The sequence below is a fragment of the Canis lupus genome, chromosome 6, assembly GCF_011100685.1.
Source record: "Canis lupus familiaris isolate Mischka breed German Shepherd chromosome 6, alternate assembly UU_Cfam_GSD_1.0, whole genome shotgun sequence".
In the NCBI taxonomy this organism is placed as follows: domain Eukaryota; kingdom Metazoa; phylum Chordata; class Mammalia; order Carnivora; family Canidae; genus Canis; species Canis lupus.
This window is the reverse complement of record NC_049227.1, coordinates 9974226-9998404: the sequence shown is the minus strand read 5'-3', so window position 1 is coordinate 9998404 and position 24179 is coordinate 9974226. Positions and strand designations below refer to the sequence as shown.

Here is a 24179-nt window from a genome sequence, read left to right as displayed (position 1 = left end):
TTTCTCTCCTTTCCTCTATAATCCCTTTCACTATTTTTATATTCCCCCTGTGATTAAGTTCCAGTTTCAAAGCATTGTGGTCTGAAAATAGGCAGGAATGATCCCAATCTTTTGGCACCGGTTGAAACCCGATTTGTGACCCTGTATGTGAACTCTTCTGGAGACTGTTCCACGTGCACTTGAGAAGAATGAGTATTCTGTTGCTTTAGGGTGAAATGTTCTGAATATATCTGTGAAATACATCTGGTCCAGTGTGTCATTCAAAGCCCTTGTTTCTTTGTTGATCCTCAGCTTAGATAATCTGTCCGTTGCAGAGTGGGGAGGAAACAAATGCCACATAGAGCAATCTGGTGCAGATAGATTATTTAGCCTGGCCCCCTGGAAAGGGTGGTGCAATTTTGCCTTGGGCAAAGACATTTGAGAACCAACACAACAAGCTCTTCTGCCAGAAGATCAGCAGGAACATCCAGCCAAGACCAAGTTTACCAATCACTGAAAACTGCAGAAATCCAGCACTAGGGAATGAAACATATAGAATTCATGGGTCTTTTTCCCCCCATGATTCTTTAGTCTTTCAATTTTAATTTTTTTCTCTTTCCCTTTTCAACCAATTTCTTATTTCATCAACTCTTTCTAAAAAATCTTTTTAAATTTTCATTTCATTTTGCAGTTATATTCTATCCTTTCATTGTATTTAATTTTTTTTACATATATAAATTTTTCTTTTATTAAAATTTTGGGATCTAGTTTTCTAACAAATGGACCAAAATACACACAGGATCCAGTGTATTGCGCTATTCTGTTCAACTGTCTGATATATATATATATGTAAAAATTATATGTATGTATATGTACATATATATACACACACATTATATATATAATTTTTTAAAAACTTTTATTTTTCAGTTTTGAGTCCATTCTGATTTGTTTAGTGTATATTTCTCTGGGGTTGTTGTTGCCATTTTAGTATTTTGTTCTCCTGTTCTTCTCTGGACTGAGTGACAAGATGGAAAAACTCACCTTAAAAAAGAACAAGAGGGCTTCCGGGAGAGGGGTGCGTGGGAGAGGAAGGTCGCGAGTAGGGCCTCTTGCTGCTCAGGAAATGTCTTCCCTTTCAGAATATGCCTTGCGCATGACTTGTCTGAGCCCCCGCCTGTTGGGTGAAATTGCCAGGCCTACTGACTCCAAATCAATGAAAGTGGTGAAACTGTTTAGCAAGCAGCCTTTGGCCAAGAGGAAGGAGACTTATGACTGGTATCCAAATCACAACAATTATTTTGCACTCATTGGGGATACTACGTTTCCTTGGCCTCTATAGAGATGAGTATCAGGACTTCAAGGATGAGCAGCTGCGTCTCAAGAAGCTTTGTGGCAAAGGAACACCTAGGAAAGGAGAAGGGAAAAGAGCCACAAAAAAGAAATAGTGCTGGTCCATCAGAAGAGAAAAGTTCTTCCTTAGCAGCTGACCACAGAAGAAGGTGTATTTATCTTTCTACTTGCTGGAGGAGTGTGAGCTTCTGAGACTGAAGAGTATTTGGAGGAACACGATCATTTCTGTGTTGAAGTCCAATTCAGTTGAGTTGTAACTGGTTCCTTGGACACTTTCTAATTCTGCAAAGTTATTCTGGCTTTGGTTTTATACTGTGAGGTTTACCTCTTTCTCTGGAGAAATGAATGCATAGGTGGTTGAAGACAGACTCATTTGGGGTGGGAATGGAAGGTTGGGATCATGGGAGGAGACTCATTAAATGAGCATCGTTTCATCTCCCCAGGATCCCATTACACCAGCCCTTACCTCTGCCATCCCTCTGGCCCTTCAACCACTGTCTCCACCACCAAGCTCACAAAGTTTCTGAACCGTCCACTCTCCTTGGAGAGTAGTATCTACTGAGCTAGATTTGGGGGAAAGGCTGTACCTGCTAAGAGAGTACTGAGTGTACATGACCTGCTGTACATAAGGTACTGGGGCCCTAGTAATACCATGGTTAGCAAGAGAAAACAGTCCCTACCTCATGGAACTTTGAGGCTTGTGTGAAAGAGTAATATCATTACATAAATAAAATTGTTTAAATGCTACAGAGGATCCCTAGATGGCTCAGCAGTTTAGCACCTGCCTTCGGCCCAGGGTGTCATCCTGGAGTCCGAGGATCAAGTCCCACATCAGGCTCCCTGCATGGAGCCTCTTCTCTCTCTGCCTGTGTCTCTGCCTCTCTCTCTCTCTCTCTGTCTGTCTCTCATGAATAAATACATAAAATCTTAAAAAAAAAAGAACAAGAGGCAGTACTGACTGCCAGGAACCTAATCATTATGGATATAAGAAGATATTGGAACTAGATTTCAGAATAATGATTATAAAGATAGTAGCTGGGCTTGAAAAAAGCATAGAAGGCACTTTCTAGAGAATCCCTTTCTGGAGAAATAAAAGAATTAAAATCTAATCAAGTCAAAATAAAAAAGGCTATTAATGAGATGCAATAAAAAATGGAGACTCTTAACTACTAGGATAAATGAGGCACAAGAGAGAATTAGTGATATAGAAGACAAAACGATGGAGAATAAAGAAGCAGAGGAAAAGAGAGATGAACAACTACTGGATCATGAGGGGAGAATCTGAGAGATAAGTGATGCCATAAGGCATAACAATATTATAATAATTGAGTTCCCAAAAGAAGAGGAAAGAGGGGAGCAGAAGGTATACTGGAGCAAATTATAGTGGAGAACTTCCCTAATCTGGGGAAGGAAACAGTCATACAAACCCCGGAGGCACAGAGAACTGCCTCAAAATCAATAAAAATAGATCAACACCCTGACATATAATATATAATAGTGAAACTTGCAAATCTCAGAAACAAAGAAAATCCTGAAAGCAGCTCGGGGGAAAAGAGATCTGTAACCTACAAGGATAGAAACATTAGACTGGCAGCAGATCTATCCATAGAGACCTGGCAGGCCAGAAAGGACTGGCATGATATATTCAGTGTGCTAAATGAGAGGAATATGCATCCAAGAATATTTTATCCAGCTAGCATGTCATTCAAAATAGGAGAGATAAAGATCTTCCAGGACAAACAGAAACTAAAAGAATTTGTGATCACCAAACCAGCCCTACAAGAAATATTAAATGGGATCCTTTAATTGAAGAGACAGCCCAAAAGTAACATAGATCAGAAAGGAACAGAGAGACAATATACAGAAACAATGACTTTACAGGTAATAAAATTGCACTAAATATCTTTCAATAGTTACTCTGCATGTAAATGTGCTAAATGACCCAATCAAAAGACACAGGATATCAGATTGGATAAAAAAGCAACACTCATTGATATGCTGTTGCAAGAGACTCATTTTATTTTATTTTATTTTTTAAAGATTATTCATGAGAGACACAGAGAGGCAGGGACATAGGCAGAGGGAGAAGGATAGGCAAGGATCGCAATGTGGGACTCCATCCCAGGGCCTCAGGATCATGCCCCGAGCCAAGCCGAAGGCAGATGCTCAACCACTGGGGCACCCAGGTGCCCCATAAGAGAATCATTTTAGACACAAAGACACTTCTAGATTTAAAGTGAGGGGGTAGAAAACCATTTACCATGCTAACAGACATCAAAAGAAAGCTGGGATGGCAATCCTTATATCAGACAAATTAGATTTTAAGCCAAAGACTAATAAGAGATGAGGAAGGACACTATATCATAATTAATGGGGCCTATCCAACAAGAAGATCTAATAATTGTGAATAATCCCTTAGCATGGGAGCCCCCAATTATATAAGCCAATTAATAACAAAATTAAACATATTGATAATACTTTAACATTTTTAATATACCTCAGTTTATCTTTTTTTTAAAGATTTTATTTATTTATTTATTCATGATAGTCACACGGAGAGAGAGAGGCAGAGACATAGGCAGAGGGAGAAGCAGGCTCCATGCAGGGAGCCCGATGTGGGATTCGATCCCGGGTCTCCAGGATCGCGCCCTGGGCCAAAGGCAGGCGCCAAACCGCTGCGCCACCCAGGGATCCCACCTCAGTTTATCTTTTAATAATGCTTCTCAACAGAGATTCTACAGTATTCTTCGAAGCCCATTTAACATCAAAATCACCTGGGGAGCTTGTTTAAAATGTATTTGTGGATGGAATGCTTGTCCACAGGGAATCTTCATTTTATGCAACCCCTCAGGTGATAATAATGTACATAAATTCCAGGAATGATAGCTCTATTGTGGGGAAGATGTGGCTTCACCAGAGTACTCATTCCAACATTGGAACGTGTCCTGAAGTAGGAAGGAATAGCAAGGAATGACCTTCCATAGCAAAGTATTATTTGAATGATTGAAGCCACAGCACAGGAATTTCTTCAAAAATAGAGGATACTTACATCTTAATATCTTTACTAGAAAAATAGTTTGATTTTGATTTTTTTTTTGGTCAGAAATCCACTCACTACTTTGTCTCAGCACTCACCATGATGCCCAGCTTAATAAATGTGCTTAATACAGATTTCCTTAATGAATCTGTAGTGGCCATCCACCCACCTCCCGCCCCAATTTTCTTGGTCGCCATTGCTTTACTTCACTTTTATGTCTCCATAATGGGTAAGGTGGTTGAAGCACTTTCCTCTGGGCATCCCAAGGGTGCAGTTTAACAGAAAAATGCTTCAGTCATGAAGTAGATGAGGTTGTGCTTATCTCTGACTAGGTGCTGGGCTGGGTGTGAAGAGTGCAGCAAAGCAGGTGTGATGCAGCTGAGAGAGTCTGAGTGTCACAGAGGATTTGTTAGGAACTCTTTATTTTTATTTTTTTTTAAAAGATTTATTTATTCATGAGAGACACACAGAGAGAGGCAGAGACAGGCAGAGGGAGAAGCAGGCTCCCCATGGAGCAGGGAGCCTGATGTGGGATTCAATCCCAGGACCCCAGGATCATGACCTGAGCCAAAAGCAGATGCTCAACCACTGAGACACCCAGGCACCCCTCGTTAGGAACTCTTTAACAGAACCATATCTGTAAGTTGTTCTGAGATCTGTGTCCATAAAAGATCTTTAAGAGTATCCTTTTAAGTAAACTGGTAAGTCTTTGTTCTATATAACTATAGAGGACGACTTGGAAAGTATCAAGGACATTGATGGAGAGACCACTGAAATGATACAGAAGAGTTTGGAAAAGAGTACAGCTTCTGTGACAGAATCAGTCCTGATCCAGAAATTGAGTTCAGCAGTAGACTGGATTCTGGATAGTTTAGATCTCTATCCAAGAAAAAAAACCTTTTCCTTTCTTTTGAATGAGGTGTTGTTTCCCCTTATTTTACCTTGGCTTCTTAGTAAAATATCTTAAGGTATCATTCTTTCTTGCCTGACTAAAGTAAAGGGATGTCTTGATTTTTTGAAGGAAAAAGATCAGGGAGAGGAAGATAAGGGAGGGAAGGAGTGAGTGCAGGGCCATTTGTAGATTTGGCTGTTACTTTGTTAGGAGAAGCCATCACAAAAGATATTGTGTCCTTTGTTATACAGAGATAGCAAAAATAACTCTTCTTATCTTTCTCACCCCCTGGATCTTTTCTCCATATTTAATTTAATTTAATATAATTTAATATAATTTAATTTAATTTTAATTCCAATGAGTTAACATACAGTGTTAAATTAGTTTCAGGTATACAATATAGTGATTCAACTATTCCCTACAAAAATGCAGAATGCTTTATGAATTTGTGTGTCATCCTTGCACAGGGACCATGCTAATCTTCTCTGTATTATTCCACTTTTAGTATAAGCACTGTTTAAGCAAGCACACTTATCCAAACTGTTCCATTGTCCCATCTAACTTATTTGTTTACTGGGAGCTGACCCTGGGTGCCATCAAAGGGGAGATCCATTCCTAGACCTCCACTTGTATAGACCATATCATGGTCAGAATAACTCCATTCATACAGAAAACACTGATACTTTGTCTCAACATTGGATCTTTACTCCATGTATTATATCCTTGCATTTCATTTTCCTTTCCTAATTTAGTAAGTGTAACAGCAAAAAAGAAAAAAAAAGAATTAGATTAACCTCAAAATAGAGACAGATAGCAAAAGATGTGCAACTTTTCACTGAAGATGTTTAACAGAGATCTCAAAAATTTTTTTTTTAGCTCTTAGTTTGGATGTGGAGAAATTGGAATACCTGTACACATTTGGTGGGAATATAAAATGCGAAAAGTACTTTGCAAGACAATTTGGTAGCTCCTCAAAAAATTAAGACTAGAGTTATCATTATGACACAGCAAATTTTCTTCTGGATATAGACCCCCAAAGAACTGGAAGCAGGGACTCAAAGAAATATTTGTGTACCCATGTTCATAGCAGTGTTAATTCACAATAGTCAAAAGGTGGAGGCAAGCTGTGTCTATCAGTGGATGAGTGGATAAACAAAAAGTGGTCTGATCATACAATGGGTTATTCAGCCTTAAAAAGGGAATAAATTTTGCCATGCTGCAACATAGATGAACCATGAAGATATTGCGCTAAGTGAAATAAAAAGGCAAGTGATGTGTGATTCCACTTACATGGAATTCAAGTTCATAGAGAGAGAAAGTAGAAGGGTGTTTGTCAGGGGCTGGGTGCAAAAGGAATGGGGAGTTAGTGTTTGATGGATATAGAGTTTCAGTTTTGGAAAATGAGTTTTTTTTTTTTTAAGATTTTATTTATTCATGAGAGACAGAGAGAGGGAGGGAGAGAGAGAGGCAGAGGGAAAAGCAGGCTCCTCACAGGGAGCCTGATATGGGACTTGAACCCGACCCCAGGATCATGCTCTGAGCCAAAGGCAGATGCTCCACCACTGAGCCACCCAGGCATCCTGGAAAATGAAGAGTTCTATGGATGGATGGTTGTGTGGCTGCACAATAATGTGAATGTGCTTAATGCCACTGAACTGGACATCTTAAATGTTTAAGATGGTAAATTTTGTATTATCCATATATTTTAGCACTAATAAAAAAAGGCTGAAAAATGTGCATTGGCTTTATCAACTTGGAGAATCATTGGTGAAAATGGTGAGAGCTGTTTCAGTCACATAGTGGCGGGGAAGCCAGGAGGCTTTGAATTCCCTCATTAGTTCTAACTCACGATACAACTACTCAGTTGAAGATCAAGTAGACATCTCAATCTTATCACAAAACCCAACTCTGTTTTCTCTCTACCATTCAAACGTCTTTTTTTTTTTTTCCCTCATCTTATTGGATAGATCTTGCATCTCCTCAGTTGCTCAGGCCAAAAAGCCTAGAACCCTTTCTCTCACACCCCAAATCCAAACCATCAGTGAATTCCATCAGTTCTATTTCAAACCACACACAGTTTAGCAGCATCTTACTATCTCCAGCACTTTAGGTCCAAGCCACCATATTCTCTCTTGGACTACTTCAGCAGGGAGTTGCCTCTATTCTTTCTACTCTATAGCCTCTTCACCATATAAGAACCAGACAGACAATCTTTAGGAAATATAAATAAGATGATGTCACTTCTCTCTTCAGAAATTTCCAAAGGCGTTTCTTCTTGGAGTAAAAGCCAAAGACCTTATTTATAGCTAACAGTTCTTCCTGGAGCACGTTAGTCAACATGCCAAGAATGCTCCCTCTTAGGGACTGTGCTCTTGTTCTCTGTGCCTGACCCTGTTCTCTCAAGACGTTTTACAACTTTCTCTCTTCATGTGAGTTTCTGTTTTGAGAGACCTTTCCCAACTACCTGTGATATTTTTAAAACATGTCTGCAAATTCTCTGACATTCTTCCCGTCAAGAATTGAAGTCTTAAAAAAAAAAAAAAGAAGTCTGATTCCTTTCCTCTTGAATATTGTCTGGCCTTGGTGACTCACTTTTAACAAATAAAATATGAAGTCAGTGATGCTGTGTTACTCATCAGACTACATCATGAAAAGCAGTACTTGGGATACTTGCCCTTGGGTTAGAACCATCATGCTGTGAGGAAGCCCATGTCACACAGACAGGCCACACATAGATACTCCAGCAATGACAGCCCTCACTGTGGTCCTCACTGACAGCTAACATCAACCGTTAGATATGTGAATGGGGAATCCTTCAAGATAACTGCAACCCAACCCTGTTTGTCTATAACTACATTATAGACTCTGAAGGAGCATTGCTGAGCTCAACTCAGTCACTCCCAGAAATATGAGAGATAAAATAAATGTTTGCTGTTATTTTTAAAAAACTGTTTTCACTAACATTTACTGAGTATCTACTAGTTATTACAGGCCTTTTATATACAAGAACTTGCTTAACCTCTGTAATAGCCCTGGTTAGATAAGCATTATTTATTTTTTTATTGTTTTATTATATTTTTATTTTCAGTAGGCTCCACACCCAACATAGGGCTTGAACTCTCGACCCTGAGATTAAGCATCATACATTTCATTGGCTGAGTCATCCAGGTGCCTGTTATTTTAAGCTACTAAGTTTGGGTGGTTTGTTTCTGCACAACAGCCACTTGAAGCACCACCCTGCTACAATTACACTCCTTATCAATTGCTAGTCCCCAACCTGGATATGTTTTTCTTTATAGTACTTGGAGCTTTCTGACATATTATATGTATATATATATATATATATATTTTTTTTTTTTCTATTCTTCTCCCCATGCCCTGGAACATCAGCAACATGAAAGTAGAAACTTTGTTTTTGTTTGCTGATATATTCCCAGGGCCTAGAATATTGTACTCAATACAGAGTTGTCATTTGAGCTCAAATTGTATGTGTTAAGTGAAAGTAGCTGTGGCCCTCTGATGTGGAAAAGGCATCCAGGGTGAACAAGAAGGTATTGATGTTAAAAGATTATATGTGACTTGGAAAATGTTGTATAGGAAATATTTATTATTCTCATTATTCTTTTTCTTTTTTTTTCAAAGTTAGGGCTCTTTATTCAGACAGTAAAGCACAGCAAAGTGGGAGAGCTATGCTGTCTCCATGGCAACAGAAAGTCTCATAAATGTAAGGTCCTTGGCTTTTATCAGGCAGACTCTTCCTGGATCAGGAGAAACATATTTTAACTTGATGTATTCTCATTATTCTTGAAGATATTTCCACTTTACTACCAGTCGTACTTAATAATGCTATTTTTAAAATGTAGAAAATAAAACTATTTTGTTTTTTTTACTTCTTAAACACTTTATTTTTTTAAATTGAAACTAATGTTCTGGTATGTTCATGGGATTGGGTTTATGCTGGCAAGTCTGTGAGGGTGATTGATCAACTTTTCTTCACATAATTTTTACAGGTTTGAGGTGAGATTTTGCTATTACTGTGGTTTTATGATCAGAGACCCAGGAGAGCCTATATCCAGCCCTGCCAATCATCCCAACTCCTGAAGGCTCCCAAGGAAACAATATGCTCAAAGAACAATAGCAAACTTTGAGCCAGAGAGCCATGTTGTTAGTGTCTGAGTCACACCAGTTACCTCAATTGTGGACTCATTGGTCAAAGGTGAGCTGGAAAATAGTCTAGGCCTACTCACTTCCCAGTCTCAGCCCCAAATCTGAATTGAGGATCTCTGTGCTCAGCATGGTGTATAGAGGAAGAGGGGTGACTGGGCTCAAAATGGGGACTCCAAGCAGACTATGAATAGAAGAGGACTAACCAGGAGGAGGCAGAAGGAAGGAGGGTTCATCTCTGGTTGCTGGCCCTTTAGGGGACACTGCCCTTCATAAAATATGCACCAGTGAACTCTTCCGGCTCTGACCTGGTAGTTCTTTTTCCTTGGAGGAGGAGGGGGAGACATAAAAGTATTGGTTAAGACTAAGTCATGGAGTGAAAGGACTGAAGTGTTCTTTCTCCAGTGTATGATGCCATGTCATGGTCATCATCAGCATCTATTAGCAGGATACTTTTATTAAGTCATTATTCTAAACCCAGCACTGTGATAGAGTCTTCTGAAGATGAGTTTCTTTCTTTTTAAGATTTTATTTATTTATTCATTAGAGACACACAGAGAGATCGGCAGAGACATAGGCAGAGGGAGAAGCAGGCTCCATGCAGGGAGCCAGATGTGGGACTTGATCCCGGGACTCTAGGATCACGCCCTGGGCCAAAGGCCGGTGCTAAACCTGCTGAGCCACTCAGGGATCCCTGAAGATGAGTTTCTTAAGATGAATAAGACCTTCTATAAAATCTAAAAAGAACCCAATCAATGTCCATGGTGGCCAAACTGTGGAAGGAGCCTCAGTGCCCATCGAAAGATGAATGGATAAAGAAGATGTGGTCTATATACACAATGGAATATTACTCAGCCATCAGAAACAACGAATACCCACCATTTGCTTTGACATGGATGGAACTGGAGGGTATTATGCTGAGTGAAGTAAGTCAATTGGAGAAGGACAATCATTATGTGGTTTCACTCATAAGGGGATTATAAAAAAAAATAGGGAAAGGGTGACAGAAAATGAGACTCCTAACTCTGGGAAATGAACAAGGGGTAGTGGAAGGGGAGGTGGGCGGGGGGATTGGGTGACCGGGTGACGGGCACTGAGGGGGTCACTTGACAGGATGAGCACTGGGTGTTATGTTGGCAAATTGAACTCCAATAAAAAAATATACAAAAAAAAAAAAAGGACCCAACCATCCTGCTTGGAGTGGAGTTGTGGTGAACATGAATCATGCAAAGCCAGGTATGAAAAGGGTTGCACAGAGTTAGAATTATATGGCATTCCAGGGGAGAGAAAATTCTCTCTCTCTTAGCTGGGGAGATGTGAGATGGCTTCATGAAGGACATGGTATTTTATCTGATCTTGAAGGACACCTAGAATTTTGATAGAAATGGGCAAGTTGGGATCCCTGGGTGGCGCAGCGGTTTGGCGCCTGCCTTTGGCCCAGGGCACGATCCTGGAGACCCGGGATCGAATCCCACGTCGGGCTCCCTGCATGGAGCCTGCTTCTCCCTCTGCCTGTGTCTCTGCCTCTCTCTCTCTCTCTCTCTGTGTGTGACTATCATAAATAAATAAAAATTAAAAAAATTAAAAAAAAAAGAAATGGGCAAGTTGGGCATGCTGGAACCACAAAAGTAGAGACTAAAAAAATAGTGTTTGGTAGAATGGTGAATTTAAGATGGACTGGGTCAAATGTCCAGTCACTATGGGGCCAGGACTAGTGACCAGTGGTTAGGACTTTCTGTGTAATGTTCTTTCAAGCTCTACCATACCCCTTGCTGCCTGCTTAGGTGTTCAGCTGAAGTATTGCTGCAGGCATTCCTGATGCAAGTACCTGGAGTATGGAACACCACCCAGCAGCATCCAAGGCCAAGAATGGGATAGCTTTGAGGACAATCAAATCTGTCCTCAGAACTAGATTCAACCCAGAATGTGGAGATGGTGGTTGAGGAAGTGGGGGTGTAGCACAGGAGTTTAGAAATTGGGATGCATGAGGGTTAAGGATTTGCGGAACTGGGGGTGCATGGGGCTCCCAGAGGGCATCCCTTTGGCACAGGCTATCAGCACATGCACAGATTCCTATGAGTTCACCTTTCTCACACGAGCCTTCTCCAGCAGTTCTGCAGATAAAGCTAATTTTCATCTGTTAAGTGTTTCTGTCTTTAAGGGAGAGTTTATGCCCCTCGGCAGTCTGTTGGGGGGCCAAGAAGGGACTTGCAAATTATTTATGGAGTGATGAGAGGACTCCCTGGCCATGGAGACCCAGGACAATGAGGTCTGTGTTCTTCCAGCCTTCTATATGTGGAGCCTGTCCCTGGCTCATCCCCTTCCCAGCACAAAAGTCCTGAGAGGGGTCTTTGCTGTCACAGCCCACAGGATAAAGTCTTCACTCCAAATAGTTTTCTTAGAGCTCCCTTCATGTCCTTGTTCCTCAGGCAGTAGATGAAGGGGTTCAGCATGGGTGTGACCACCATATACATCACTGAAGCCAGTGAATCCTTGTCAGCTAAGTGGGAGGATGAGGGATTCAGGTAGACCCCTGTGATGGTCCCATAGAAGAGGAGGACTACCGTGAGATGAGAGCCACAAGTGGAAAAGGCCTTTTGTTTGCTCTGGGCAGATGGGACTTTGAGCACAGCAGACACAATGCGGATGTAGGACACAAGAATGCTGAGAAAAGGAATGAGGACAATCAAGCCCCCCACCAGCAGAATCATGAGCTGGTTGAGCTGGGTGTTAGAACAGGAGAGCTGGAGCAGGGGAATGAGGTCACAAAAGAAGTAAGGGATGATGTTGCTGGCACAGAACTCCAGCCGAGCCATGAGGGCAGTGTGTAGCAGAGAGTGGAGATTGGCAATGAGCCAGGAGCTTCCCAGCATCAGGGCACAGATTTGCAGACTCATCATAGTGGAGTAGTGCAGGGGGTGGCAGATGGCCACGTAGCGGTCATAAGCCATTGCTGTCAGGAGAAAGTTGTCCATGTTGGCAAGCAAAATGCAGAAGTAGATCTGGGCTAAGCAGCCGCCATAAGAAATGGACTGGGTCTGCATCTGGATATTCACAAGCATCTTGGGGACAGTGGCAGAGATGAAGCAGAAATCCACCAGGGAAAGGTTGCTGAGGAAGAAGTACATAGGTGTGTGGAGGAGGGAGTCAGAGCCAATGGCCAGGATGATGAGCAAGTTCCCTGCTGCCCCAACCAGGTACATGACAAGGAAGAGCCCAAAGATCAACTCTTGCCTTTCAGGCTGGCTGGAGAGCCCTAGGAGGATGAACTCAGAGACACTCGTGTGGTTTTCTCCCTCCATGATTGGCTGGTCCTGCTGGGAGATCCAGAACAGGCACAGGCTATAAGGAATAGGGGATGGCACCCATGCCTCCCTCCTTCCCTCCTACAACCCCTTAACTCACATCTGGCCAACTCACATCTCTTTGTTCATTTGGTATAAACTCCAAAGAAGGCTCTCCACCTACCAAAGGAAAAGCTTTGACCAGGGAGTCTTATGGCCCTAACAGACCCAAAGTCAGGGTTTTAATTATTTCACTATTTTAATTATTTCACAAAATGCTGCTGATCTAAAATCTGCAGAGCCCCATCTGACATCCTTCTAAGGAGAATCCTTGTGACATATGGCCAGGTACTCAGTGGTACCAACAAACAAGGAGTGCTTTGGTTTTTTTGCCCTCCAAACTTATGTCATGCTCTCATCTTTTGATTTGAGCACTCAATGTTGTCTCACTAGTAAGCGAAAAACTATGGAAATACAGTTTCTTCTTACTCCCAATAAGATTGCCACCTGAAGGCCCTTTCTCTACAGAATTCTGGAACCACATGGTACATATATAGAACGAGAGGGTATTATTTGTACATACTTTGTCTTCCTTTGTTCCCCCAGTCACAGATGGCCTGGGGCTTAGGGGGCCCTGGCTGCCACTTGTCACCAGCTCTGGGTCACCTTGGTCCTGGTGATGATGATATGGATGGGGTATGTCAGAACAAACCTGGACAGAAGAGCCTGCTGACTGGGACAGCTCAGCCAGCGCTTCCGTTTGGGTTTATCCCAGAAGGGATCTGCCTCTGGAGCTTAAGAGTTGCCCCTGCAGATAATAAAGAGAAACTGCAAGTGTAATATTGCCCACAGGAATGGAGTGGGCAAAAAGGAAACAATAGGACCCCACTAAACTAGAATTCATAATAGTTCAGTGTGATCTCAGCTGAAGTCTCATTAGATATAATGTCAATTATTTTCTACTGCTTCACAAGATATAGTTGGGATTTGGGTACTATAAGAACATAAATCACAAAAAGGGAAGGAGAGGGAGAAAGAACTTGACTCGGTGTGATGATGGAGATGGAGGAAGAGCTGATGGGGAAAAACAATCTGGAAAAGTCATGGGGCTGTGATTATGGCCAGGAACTAGACAGGGAGTGACAAGGGGAAAATCATCTTGGGAGGTTGCCTTTGTCCACCCCACCATTTTGCTGAGGTGGGGCTTGCTTGGAGGAAAGGACTTACCAGTGCAGGTGGGGAGGGTAAAGGAGTGATGGAGATTTTGACTATGCTGCAGATCCCAGTTGAGTTCTTGGCCTGTGTTTAGAACTATTCCTTGGTGTGGAAGATAAACGTGCTCCTTCAATTTCACTGCTTTGATTTCTCCAAAAGACTGAAAAGTGCCACCATGTGAACTTAGACTTGGAACATCTGTGTAAATAGGTCAAGGCTTCCTGGAATGGCCAGCACTGGGGCAGAGGAAGGGACATGTCGAGCAGGTGGAATGGGGCAGGGACATGGGGGGGAGAAGATCACCTGTACTGGGAGAGAGATATTCTGAGACTGGGAACTATGGTGTGTGTAGTGGCAAAAGCTCTATCCCTTCCTTGACTACTACCCCCTTCAAACCAAGGTGACACCACCCTCTTTTCCTTCCAATCCTCCACTTCCCCAAAGGTGTGGGAGAAGAAAAATATCTTGTTACTACCTGCCACTTTTTAGGGAAGTACTCTTCCCAAGTACTCCTCTTTGAAGAAAACTCAAGCTAAGAGATCTAACTTAAAATGAAAAGGATCTTTCTCCTACCTCCTGGATCATTCCTGTCAGCATGAAAACATCACTCAATTTTAAAAATCCACCCTTGACCCACTTTCACTTTCCCCTCTGGCTTTCAGCTTACTTCTCTATTTCCCCTTTCCACAAAAGTCCTCAAACTGTGGCCAGTATCCATATCCCCATTCCCTTCCTCCCTTTTGCTCATGAAACCCCTTTCTCATGCTTCCCCACAATCCATGTAACTTCCCTAGTCAAGGCCACCATTGCCACATCTGAGGTTGGGTCTCAGGCTCCATCTTACTAAGACCAACAAGCTCTATTTGGCAGGGTTGGTCACTCCCACCTTCTGAAAACATGTTCCTCACTGGGTTTCAAAGTACAGTTTTGTCATGGCACCTCTCCTGCCTCAGTGGTTTCTTGCTCTTGGGTCCTCCTCATTCTTCTGACCTATTCTTTCTATCTATCTATCTATCTATCTATCTATCTATCTATCTATCTATCTATCATCTATCTATCATCTATCACCTATCTATCTACCTACCTACCTATCATCTATCATCTATCATTCTGTTTCTCTAGCATATAAGCTCATGAAGGCAGAAGCTTTATTTTTATATGTCACTATATCCCCAGTTTCTAGAACCATACCTGGAGTAAAGGAGACAGACACTCAATGTTTTTATGTGTTCTTGAATGAAGGGATAACTGTTTTTAATGTTCCCCTTGTGACCATATGTCTTTGAGATTGAGTGAGACCTTACAGATAGTCCTCCTTCACCTGATACCAACCTCGTGTCTCCCAAATGTCACTCATATTTACTTATCATCTGTATTATTGTTTCATTAGTATTGTTTTGTTAATTGAAATTCATTTGTTAAAGATGGAAATTTGTACTTCACAATACATAAAAAAATAGTATTACTTACTGAGTTTTAGCTAGCTGCCATTACCTGCAGAGAGTTCTTAGTCTGAAACCTCCTTGGTTAAAAAAAAGGAGACTGTAAAGTCCTAGGGAGGATTTAGGAAAATAGCACCTGAGGATTTCTCTGAGAGGTAGTCAGAAGGATTGAGGGAGAATTCAAAAAGGAATCACTTTCTTATCGTGTGTTTTGATGCTGCTTGTCTCTTTGTAAACCACCTAATGCCACCACTTAGACCCCGGAGGTACAGGCTGCACAATGCAGGACACATTGCACTAAGTCATACATACCAGGATTCAGACACCTATTTGTTTAGGTCTGATCCATGGGCAGCCAGCACACAGACTGGCCTTGTGTTTTGCTTCAGCGGCACTCCTGCATCTCTGTCTGGTGACCACCACAACTCTGGGGTTTGTGTTGGATGGAATACTGGACCTGTTTTATGAGAGTCCAAGGTATGGATAAAATGCTTGTCTTTGACTTTGGAGTTCTCATGTTTAATTTTATCCAGTGATTGAGCCATAATTTAGCTCTGCTTAAATAATTTAGAAAAGAAAACAACAAGTTAAAATATAGATAATAAAACTAAAAACAAATGATGTAGAAAGAAAAATAATTTAAGCAGAAATCTGATAATTGATTCTTTGAAAAAAGAGTCATTAAGCAATAACAGCTTTGATAAACAAATGAGAATGAGGTTAGGATTTGGAAAATTTAATAGCTAGTACAAAAGATTAATATTTGAGTTGACTATAATTTTCAGCTAGAGGTTAATACATCTTATCAAATGAAATAGATGACTACTTACAAATATACATAATACCCCCAAAGATGCAAAAAGAATTAGAGAGCATGAATATAACACTAACAGAAAGGAATGCAAAGTTACAAAAGTTTCTAATGGACCATTTAATTTTTTTTAAAAAAGATTTTATTTATTTATTCATGAAAGACAGAGAGAGAGAGGCAGAGACACAGGCAGAGGGAGAAGGAGGCTCCCTGCAGGGAGCCCGAAAGCATTTAATTTCAATGAAGAAAATATTCCAACTCTCTAAGAACCAATTAACTCAGTAATAAAAAGTATAAAAATAGAAAGTTATGACGTAGTAATAATCTATAAAATGAATTAATAATATCTGTGTACAGGGGTTGTTACAAGCATTAAATGGGGAAATACCCATAAGGTGCATAGAACAGTGCCTTGCACACAGTTGGCACCCACTTCACTTGGCTATTATTACTCTGTTATTATTCTTCAATTCATTTTTAGAGGCAAATATGATTTTAAACTCACATTAAACAAAGATAATGGAAAGAATATTTTAGACCAATTTTGTTGGTAGACATAGATGCAAATGCCCCAAAGAAAAAATGTGTAAGCCAAGAAAACCACACATTAAAAGAATTATCCATTAGACTCAAGGAAATCCATTAACCTAGTTTACTACAAATAAAATACCAACTAGTGTAATGAGATAAAAATAAATGTATCAAAACCTTATAGATTAGAGCTCTGAAAACAGGAGTTGTGCTTTTTTCTTAACATGATAAACAGGGGCACCTGGGTGGCTCAGCAGTTGAGCATCTGCCTTTAGCTCAGGGTGTGATCCTGGTCCAGGGATGGAGTCCCACAACTGGCTCCCTGCAGGGAGCCTGCTTTTCCCTCTGCCTATGTCTCTGCCTCTCCCCGTGTCTCTCATGAATAAATAAATAAAATCTTTAAAAAATATGATAAGCAGGGTATTTAAAATCAAGAGTCAATATGTTTATTGAAGACTTATACTTTTTCCATAAAAAGAAGAACAAAATATGAGTATTCTCTATTTTCATTCCTTGCTTAATATCTTGCTAGAAATGCTGGGGATAGCTATCTGAAAAGAAAAAAGAAATAAAAACATAACTTTTTGCAAAATATCTATCATAGCTAAACTATTAAAATAAGTGCAATCACTGCTAAAAATAGCTGAGCAAAGTTGCAGAATGTCACACAAAAATTAGTAAATTGCTTACTGATGGATCAATAGTAAATAATTAGCAAGAAAAAGAATAAAAGAAAAAAAGCAATGAAAATGGTTATTTCATTCCCACTAATGATGAAATTGGGTATTTGGATTTTATTTTTTATTTTTTTTAAGATTTTATTCATGAGAGATAGAGAGAGAGAGAGAGAGAGGCAGAGACACAGGCAAAGGGAGAAACAGGCTCCATGCAAGGAGCCTGACGTGGGACTCGAAACTGGGTCTCCGGGATCACGCCCTGGGCTGAAGGTGGCGCTAAACTGCTGAGCCACCAGGCTGCCCAAGTATTTGAATTTTAATTCAGCTTAGGAAATAAGATATTTGTTCAAAGGAAATTATAATGAGTAAAGTAAGGGAACATATAAAATAGAAATATGTTTTAATTGAAAGGTTTAATTAATTCATTAATTCTTGCTTCCAAGTAAGTAGATAGATATGTTATTAATAATATATAAATACATCCCCAATAGGAGACACTGTACCAAGTACTTAAACATTAGTTTTAAAATTCTACCCCAAAGTCTAGCTTTGCAACTATGATATATCAATGCAATGGAATATTATACAGATATAAAAAGGGAAAATGTATTGATTTCTGGTTATTTGTCTATGGCATAGACTTTAAGAGCAGAACATAAGATAGCATGTACATATAGATGACATGTACATCTACCAACAAAAATAAGATGTTAATTTGGAATGTGATGGGAACAATTTGAGGTATAATTTCTGCTAGTTTTTTCCCTGCTAAGTTGCTTATGTTAAACATGATGTAAGAATTAGGCCATTGTAGGCAGTCATCTGCTCTGCTTCTGAGCTTTTCTGAGCACCAACAAACATTTTCAGATATCTCTGCCAAGGATGAGCATTAGAAGGTGTTGGAATTACTGGATAGGCCTTCATAGTCGGGAATGAGGGCAGGACTGAGAGGTTATCCTGGAATCCAGTGCTGTGTGAGTTTAGGAAGTTTGTAAAGTGATGGGATTGGATTCCTGTATGGTTTCCAAGGTCCCTTATAGGTCCCTGATACTGCTTGTCTTTGAGAATTGGAAGAGTAGATGTCATTAGGCTTACATATTTTGGGGCATTGAGAGGGGTGTCTTCTTCTCCCCCACATTATCACTGACCTGTTCAGTTGATCTGATTTCTGCCAATCCCACCCAAGGAAGCTGCCTCCTCCTGAGTTGCTCCTCCTTGCTAAGGAGGGGCAGATGGTTCATCAGCAGCCTAGAGCCAGGGACTCAAGCCTGGACCCCATTGGAAACAAGATGCAAAGCAAGTGTGTGGGTTCCACACAGGGCAGGACGAGCAAGGAGGCAGAGAGAGCAGGGCTCATTCCCTGATTCTTGGGCCAAGGAAAGATGTGTGGGGTTCACACTTGAATTATTTGCAGGCTGCTCTTGGCCTCTAGGGAGCAGTACTCAGTGGGCATTGTTAAATATAAATGTACAGTAATTGCCTTGAGTCTGGCTGGGCCCAATTCTCCTGGACTCCAGACACATCATCTCCTTAGGGTTTTTCTACTGGAAAGTTATTACTTCAAGTGGTTTAATTTGTTACTTTTGTCTACATGGAAAGTCTTACCATTTTCTTACTTTTTATCTTCAGTCCAGGAAATTCATACTGTTTATTCAATCAGATCAGAACTCAGTGTTCATACTAATAGTCATTAAAAAAATTGTGATGAAATGCATACAATATCAAATTTACCATTTTAATCATTGTTTATTGTGCGTTTCAGTAGTGTTAAGTACATTCATATTGTGTATAACTAACCTCCAGAATTCTTTTCACCTTCCCAAACTGAACCTTGTACCCATGAAACAACTCCCCATTCTTCCATCTCCCCAGCCTCCTAGCAACCACCACCGTATTTTCTGTCTTACCTACACTAGGTACCTCATATAAGTAGAATCATATAGTATGTGTCGTTTTGTGACTGGCTTATTTTACTTAGCCTAATCTCCCCAAGGTCCATCAATGTTGCAGCAGGTGTCAGGATTTCCTTCCATTTAAGGTTGAATGATATTTTGCCATATAGAGATAGTTCATTTTTTAAAAAATATTTTATTTATTTATTGATGAGAGACACAGAGAGAGGCAGAGATACAGGCAGAGAGAGAAACAGGCTCCCTGTGGGGAGCCCACTTTGGGACTTGATCCCAGGACCCCAGGATCACGTGCCCAGAGCTGAAGGCAGATGCTCAACCACTGGGCCACCCATGCATCCCAGTCCATTTTCTTCTTTTATCTGTTGGTGAGACATTTAGATTGCTTCTATTCTTTGGTTATTGTGAATAATACCACTACAAACATGGGTGTACAAATATCTCCTTGAGATTCTACTTTCAGTTCTTATCAGTAAATATTCAGAAGTGGAATATCTGGATCATGTGGTAGGTAGTATGATTCTTAATTTTTTTTAGGAACCTCCATACTATTCTCCATAGTGGATACACCATTTCACAATTCCCAGCAGTGCACAAAGGCTCCACTTTCTTTACATCTTCATCAACACTATTTTATGTTTTTACTTGCTAATATTTATCAGGAACACAGAAGAATGGGCAGAGGGAACATCAATAACTATAAAACACACGTGAGACATTGAGAGAGTCACAGACAACAGTGTCGGCAAGTATATGCAAGCATGGGAGGGGCACTGTGACCTGGATGCTTATACATATGAATTTATGGTCCAGGGCCTAAAACTGTCCTGCCAGATGGAACTCAGGCACCAGCAAACGGTAGAAACACTTTTGTCTTCTAAGGGCCTTCTTGACCATGATAATTGAAACTTTTGTAATTATTTTGTGCAACTGGGAGAGAGGTAGAATGGATACTGTTTTATATATGTATGTATGTGTGTCTGTGTATGTATGTGTATATATGTATATGTATACATGTATGTGTGTATATGTATATATAGGTATGTATGTGTGGGTATATGTATATATGCATGTATGTGTGTATATATGTATGTATATGTGTGTATACGTATATAAATAGTAGTAGCCATCCTAATGGATATGAGTTTTTTTTTAAAGATTTTATTTATTTATTCATGAGAGACAGAAAGAGGCAGAGACACAGGCAGAGGGAGAAGCAGGTCCCATGCAGGGAGCCCAATGTGGGACTCAATCCCAGGACCCCAGGATCATGCCCTGAGTGAAAGGCAGATGCTCAACTGCTGAGCCACCCTGGCGTCCTTGGATATGAGGTTTTGACTTGTATTTCCTGAATGATTAGTGCTTTGAACATTTTTATATGTGATTGTTGGTCATTTGTATATCTTTGGAGAAATGTCTATTCATATCCTTTGCCAATTTTTTGATAAGGTCTTTGTTTTATTATTAAGTTGTAGGAGTTCCTTATAGATTCTGGATATTAAGCCCTCATAAATAAATATTTTCTCCTATTCCATAAGTTATTTTTCACTCTGTTCATTGTGTCATTTGATATACAAGAGTTTTAAATTTTGGTATTCATATTATCTATTTTTTCTTTTGTTTCATTTGCTTTGGGTGTCATATGTAAGAAATCACTGCCAAATCCAATAGCATGAAGGTTTTACCTTATGTTTTCTTTTAAGAGTATTGTTTTTAATGAGAAAATACTCCGCATCACTTGCCATCAGGGAAATACAAATCAAAACCACAATGAGATACCACCTCACACCAGTGAGAATGGTGAAAATTACAAGACAAGAAACAACAAATGTTGGAGAGGATGTAGAGAAAGGGGAACGTTCTTGCACTGTTGGTGGAAATGTGAACTGGTACAGCCACTCTGGAAAACTGTGTGGAGGTTCCTCAAAGAGTTAAAAATAGAGCCACCCTACGACCCAGCAATTGCATTGCTGGTGCAATCTTTTTACCCCAAAGATACAGATGCAGTGAAATGGCAGAACACCTGCACACCAATGTTTATAGCAGCAATGTCCACAATAGCCAAACTGTGGAAGGAGCCTCAGTGTCCATCGAAAGATGAATGGATAAAGAAGCTGTGGTCTATATATACAGTGGAATATTACTCAGCCATTAGAAAAAATGCATACCCATCATTTGCTTCAACATGGATAGAACTGGAGATTATTATGCTGAGTGAAGTAAGTCAATCAAAGAAGGACAAACATTATATGGTTTCATTCATTCGGGGAATATAAAAAATAGTGAAAGGTATTAAAGGAGAAAGGAGAGAAAACGAGTGGGAAATATTAGAAAGGGAGACAGAACATGAGAGACTCCTAACTCTGGGAAACGAACAAGGGGTAGTAGAAGGGGAGATGGGTGGGAGGATGGGGTAACTGGGTGACAGGCACTGAGGGGCACTTGACGGGATGAGCACTGGGTGTTATATGTTGGCAAATTGAATTCCAATAAAAAATATAAAAAAAGAATTTTGTTTTTAAATTATTTTTAAAAATTTATTTATTTTAGAGGGGCAGGAAGGCAGAGGGGGAAGGGAGAGGGACAAGCAGCCTCTGCTGAGTGTGGAGCCAGGCTCCTGGATCCTACAACCCTGAGATCATGATCTGAGTTGAAATCAAGAGTTGGCCACCCAATCAACTGAGCTACCCAGGCTCCCCTTCTTCTAAGAGTTTTATAGCTTTAGCTCTTACATTTAGGTCTTTGACCCATTTTCAGTGAATTTTTGTATGTGGTAAAGTGAGGATCAAACTTTATTATTTTGCATGTGGATATTCCATATTCCCAGAATTATTTGTTGAAAAGACTGTTCTTTCCCCATTGAATGGTTTTGGTACCATTGTCAAAAATCATTTGACCATATACATGAAGGTTAGTTTTAGGGCTTTTTATTCTGTTCCATTGGTCTGTCTTTCTTTATGCCAGTACTATACTGTTTTGATTATCGTAGCTTTGTAGTAAGCTTTGAAATAAAAAAGTATGAGACCTTTAACTTTGTCTTCTTTTTTCAAGATTGTTTTGGCTATTCAGATTCTCTTGAGATTTCATATAAGTTTGAGGATAGCTTTTGCTATTTCTAAAAAAAAATGCCACTTGCGTTGATAGAAATTGCATTAAATCTATAGATTGCTTTGGATAATATTGACATCTTAACAATAAGTTTCCCAGTCCATGAATATGGGGGTCTTTTATTTATTGGTGTTTTTTTAAATTTAATTTCTTTTTAGCAGCTTTTGGTGGTTTTTAGTGTGTAAGTTTTTTGCCTCCTTGGTTGGTTTTATTCCTAGAATTTTATTCTTTTTTCTTTTTAAAAGATTTTATTTATTTATTCATGAGAGACACAGAGAGAGGCAGAGACATAGAGAGAGGGAGAAGCAGGCTCCTCATGGGGATCCTGATGCGGGACTTGATCCTAGGACCCTGGGATCATGCCCTGAACTGAAGGCAGATGCTCAACCACTGAGCCACCCAGGTGTCCTTTTTCTTTCTTCTTTCTTTCTTTCTTTCTTTCTTTCTTTCTTTCTTTCTTTCTTTCTTTCTTTCTTTCTTTCTTTCTTTCTTTCTTTTTCTTTCTTTCTTTCTTTCTTTCTTTCTTTCTTTCTTTCTTTCTTTCTTTCTTTCTTTCTTTCTTCTTTCTTTCTTCTCTTTCTTCTTTCTTTCAGATTTTATTAATTTATTTATTCACGAGAGACACAGAGAGAAAGGCAGAGAGACCGATTGAGGAAGAAACAGACTCCTCACAGGGAGCCCGATGTGGGACTCGATCCCTGGACGGGGATGACGCCCTGAGCCAAAGGCAGACAACCGCTGAACCACCCAGGTGTCCCCCTATTCTTTTTTTGAGAGATTTATTTATTTATCTATATATTTTTTTAAAGATTTATTTATTTATTTATTTATTTATTTATTTATTTATTTATTTATTTATTTATTTATTTATTTTAGACAGAGAGAGAGAGAGAGAGAGAGAGAGAGAGGCAGAGACACAGGCAGAGGGAGAAGCAGGCTCCATGCAGGGAACCCCACGCGGGACTCAATTCTGGGACTCCAGGATCTCGCCCTGGGCCAAAAGGCAGGCTCCAAACCGCTGAGCCACCCAGGGATCCCCGAGATTTATTTATGTATCTTACAGAGAGAGAGTGCACATGCACAAGTAGGGGGAGAGGTAGAGGAAGAGGGGAGAGAAAATCTCAAGTAGACTCCTCACTGAATACGGAGCCTGACTTGATCTCATAACTCAGATCATGACCTGAACCTAAATCAAGAGTTAGTTGCTTAACTGTCTGAGCTACCCAGTTACCTCTATTTTATTTTTTTGATGCTATTGTAAATGAAATTGCTTTCTTAATTCTTAGTTTCCTTTTTTGGACTATTCATTGTTTTTTTTTAATATTTTTTTCTTTCTTTCTTTCTTTATGATAGTCACAGAGAAAGAGAGAGAGAGAGAGAGAGAGAGAGAGGCAGAGACACAGGCAGAGAGAGAAGCAGGCTCCATGCACCGGGAGCCCGACGTGGGACTCGATCCCGGGTCTCCAGGATCGCACCCTGGGCCAAAGGCAGGCGCCAAACCGCTGCGCCACCCAGGGATCCCCTGGACTATTCATTGTTAATGTGCACAAACATAGCTGATTTTTGCATGTTGATTTTGTATCTTTCAATTTTGCTAAATTTGTTTATTCTAATATTTTGCGTGTGTTATCTTTAGGTTTTACAACATATAATATCCTTTTGCCTGTGAACAGAGGGAATTTTATTTTTTCCTTTCCAATTTGGATGCCTTTAATTTCTTGCCTAATTGCTCTGGCTACTAGGACCTCCACTATAAAGTTGACAACCTTGCCTCAT

General features: G+C 40.2%; 1 protein-coding gene, 1 non-coding gene and 1 pseudogene across 2 annotated transcripts; 1 reads left to right on the top strand and 2 right to left on the bottom strand.

Annotated features, from left to right (window-relative positions):
- LOC102152019 lies at positions 1-2143 on the top strand (annotated as a pseudogene).
- Positions 2144-5683: 3540 nt separating this feature from the next.
- Positions 5684-5790, bottom strand: LOC119875712. The gene has a single exon (XR_005361530.1). It is a non-coding gene; the product is annotated as a U6 spliceosomal RNA (small nuclear RNA).
- A 5992-nt stretch (positions 5791-11782) lies between these two features.
- Positions 11783-12727, bottom strand: OR1F15 (olfactory receptor family 1 subfamily F member 15). The gene has a single exon (NM_001388804.1). It carries the CDS (start codon positions 12725-12727, stop codon positions 11783-11785), a length of 945 nt encoding a protein of 314 aa, NP_001375733.1.
- Between the last annotated feature and the right edge of the window lie 11452 nt (positions 12728-24179).

Excerpts from the sequence above, each read along its gene's own strand:
- OR1F15 (NM_001388804.1), bottom strand. The coding sequence starts at position 12,727 with ATGGAGGGAGAAAACCACACGAGTGTCTCTGAGTTCATCCTCCTAGGG.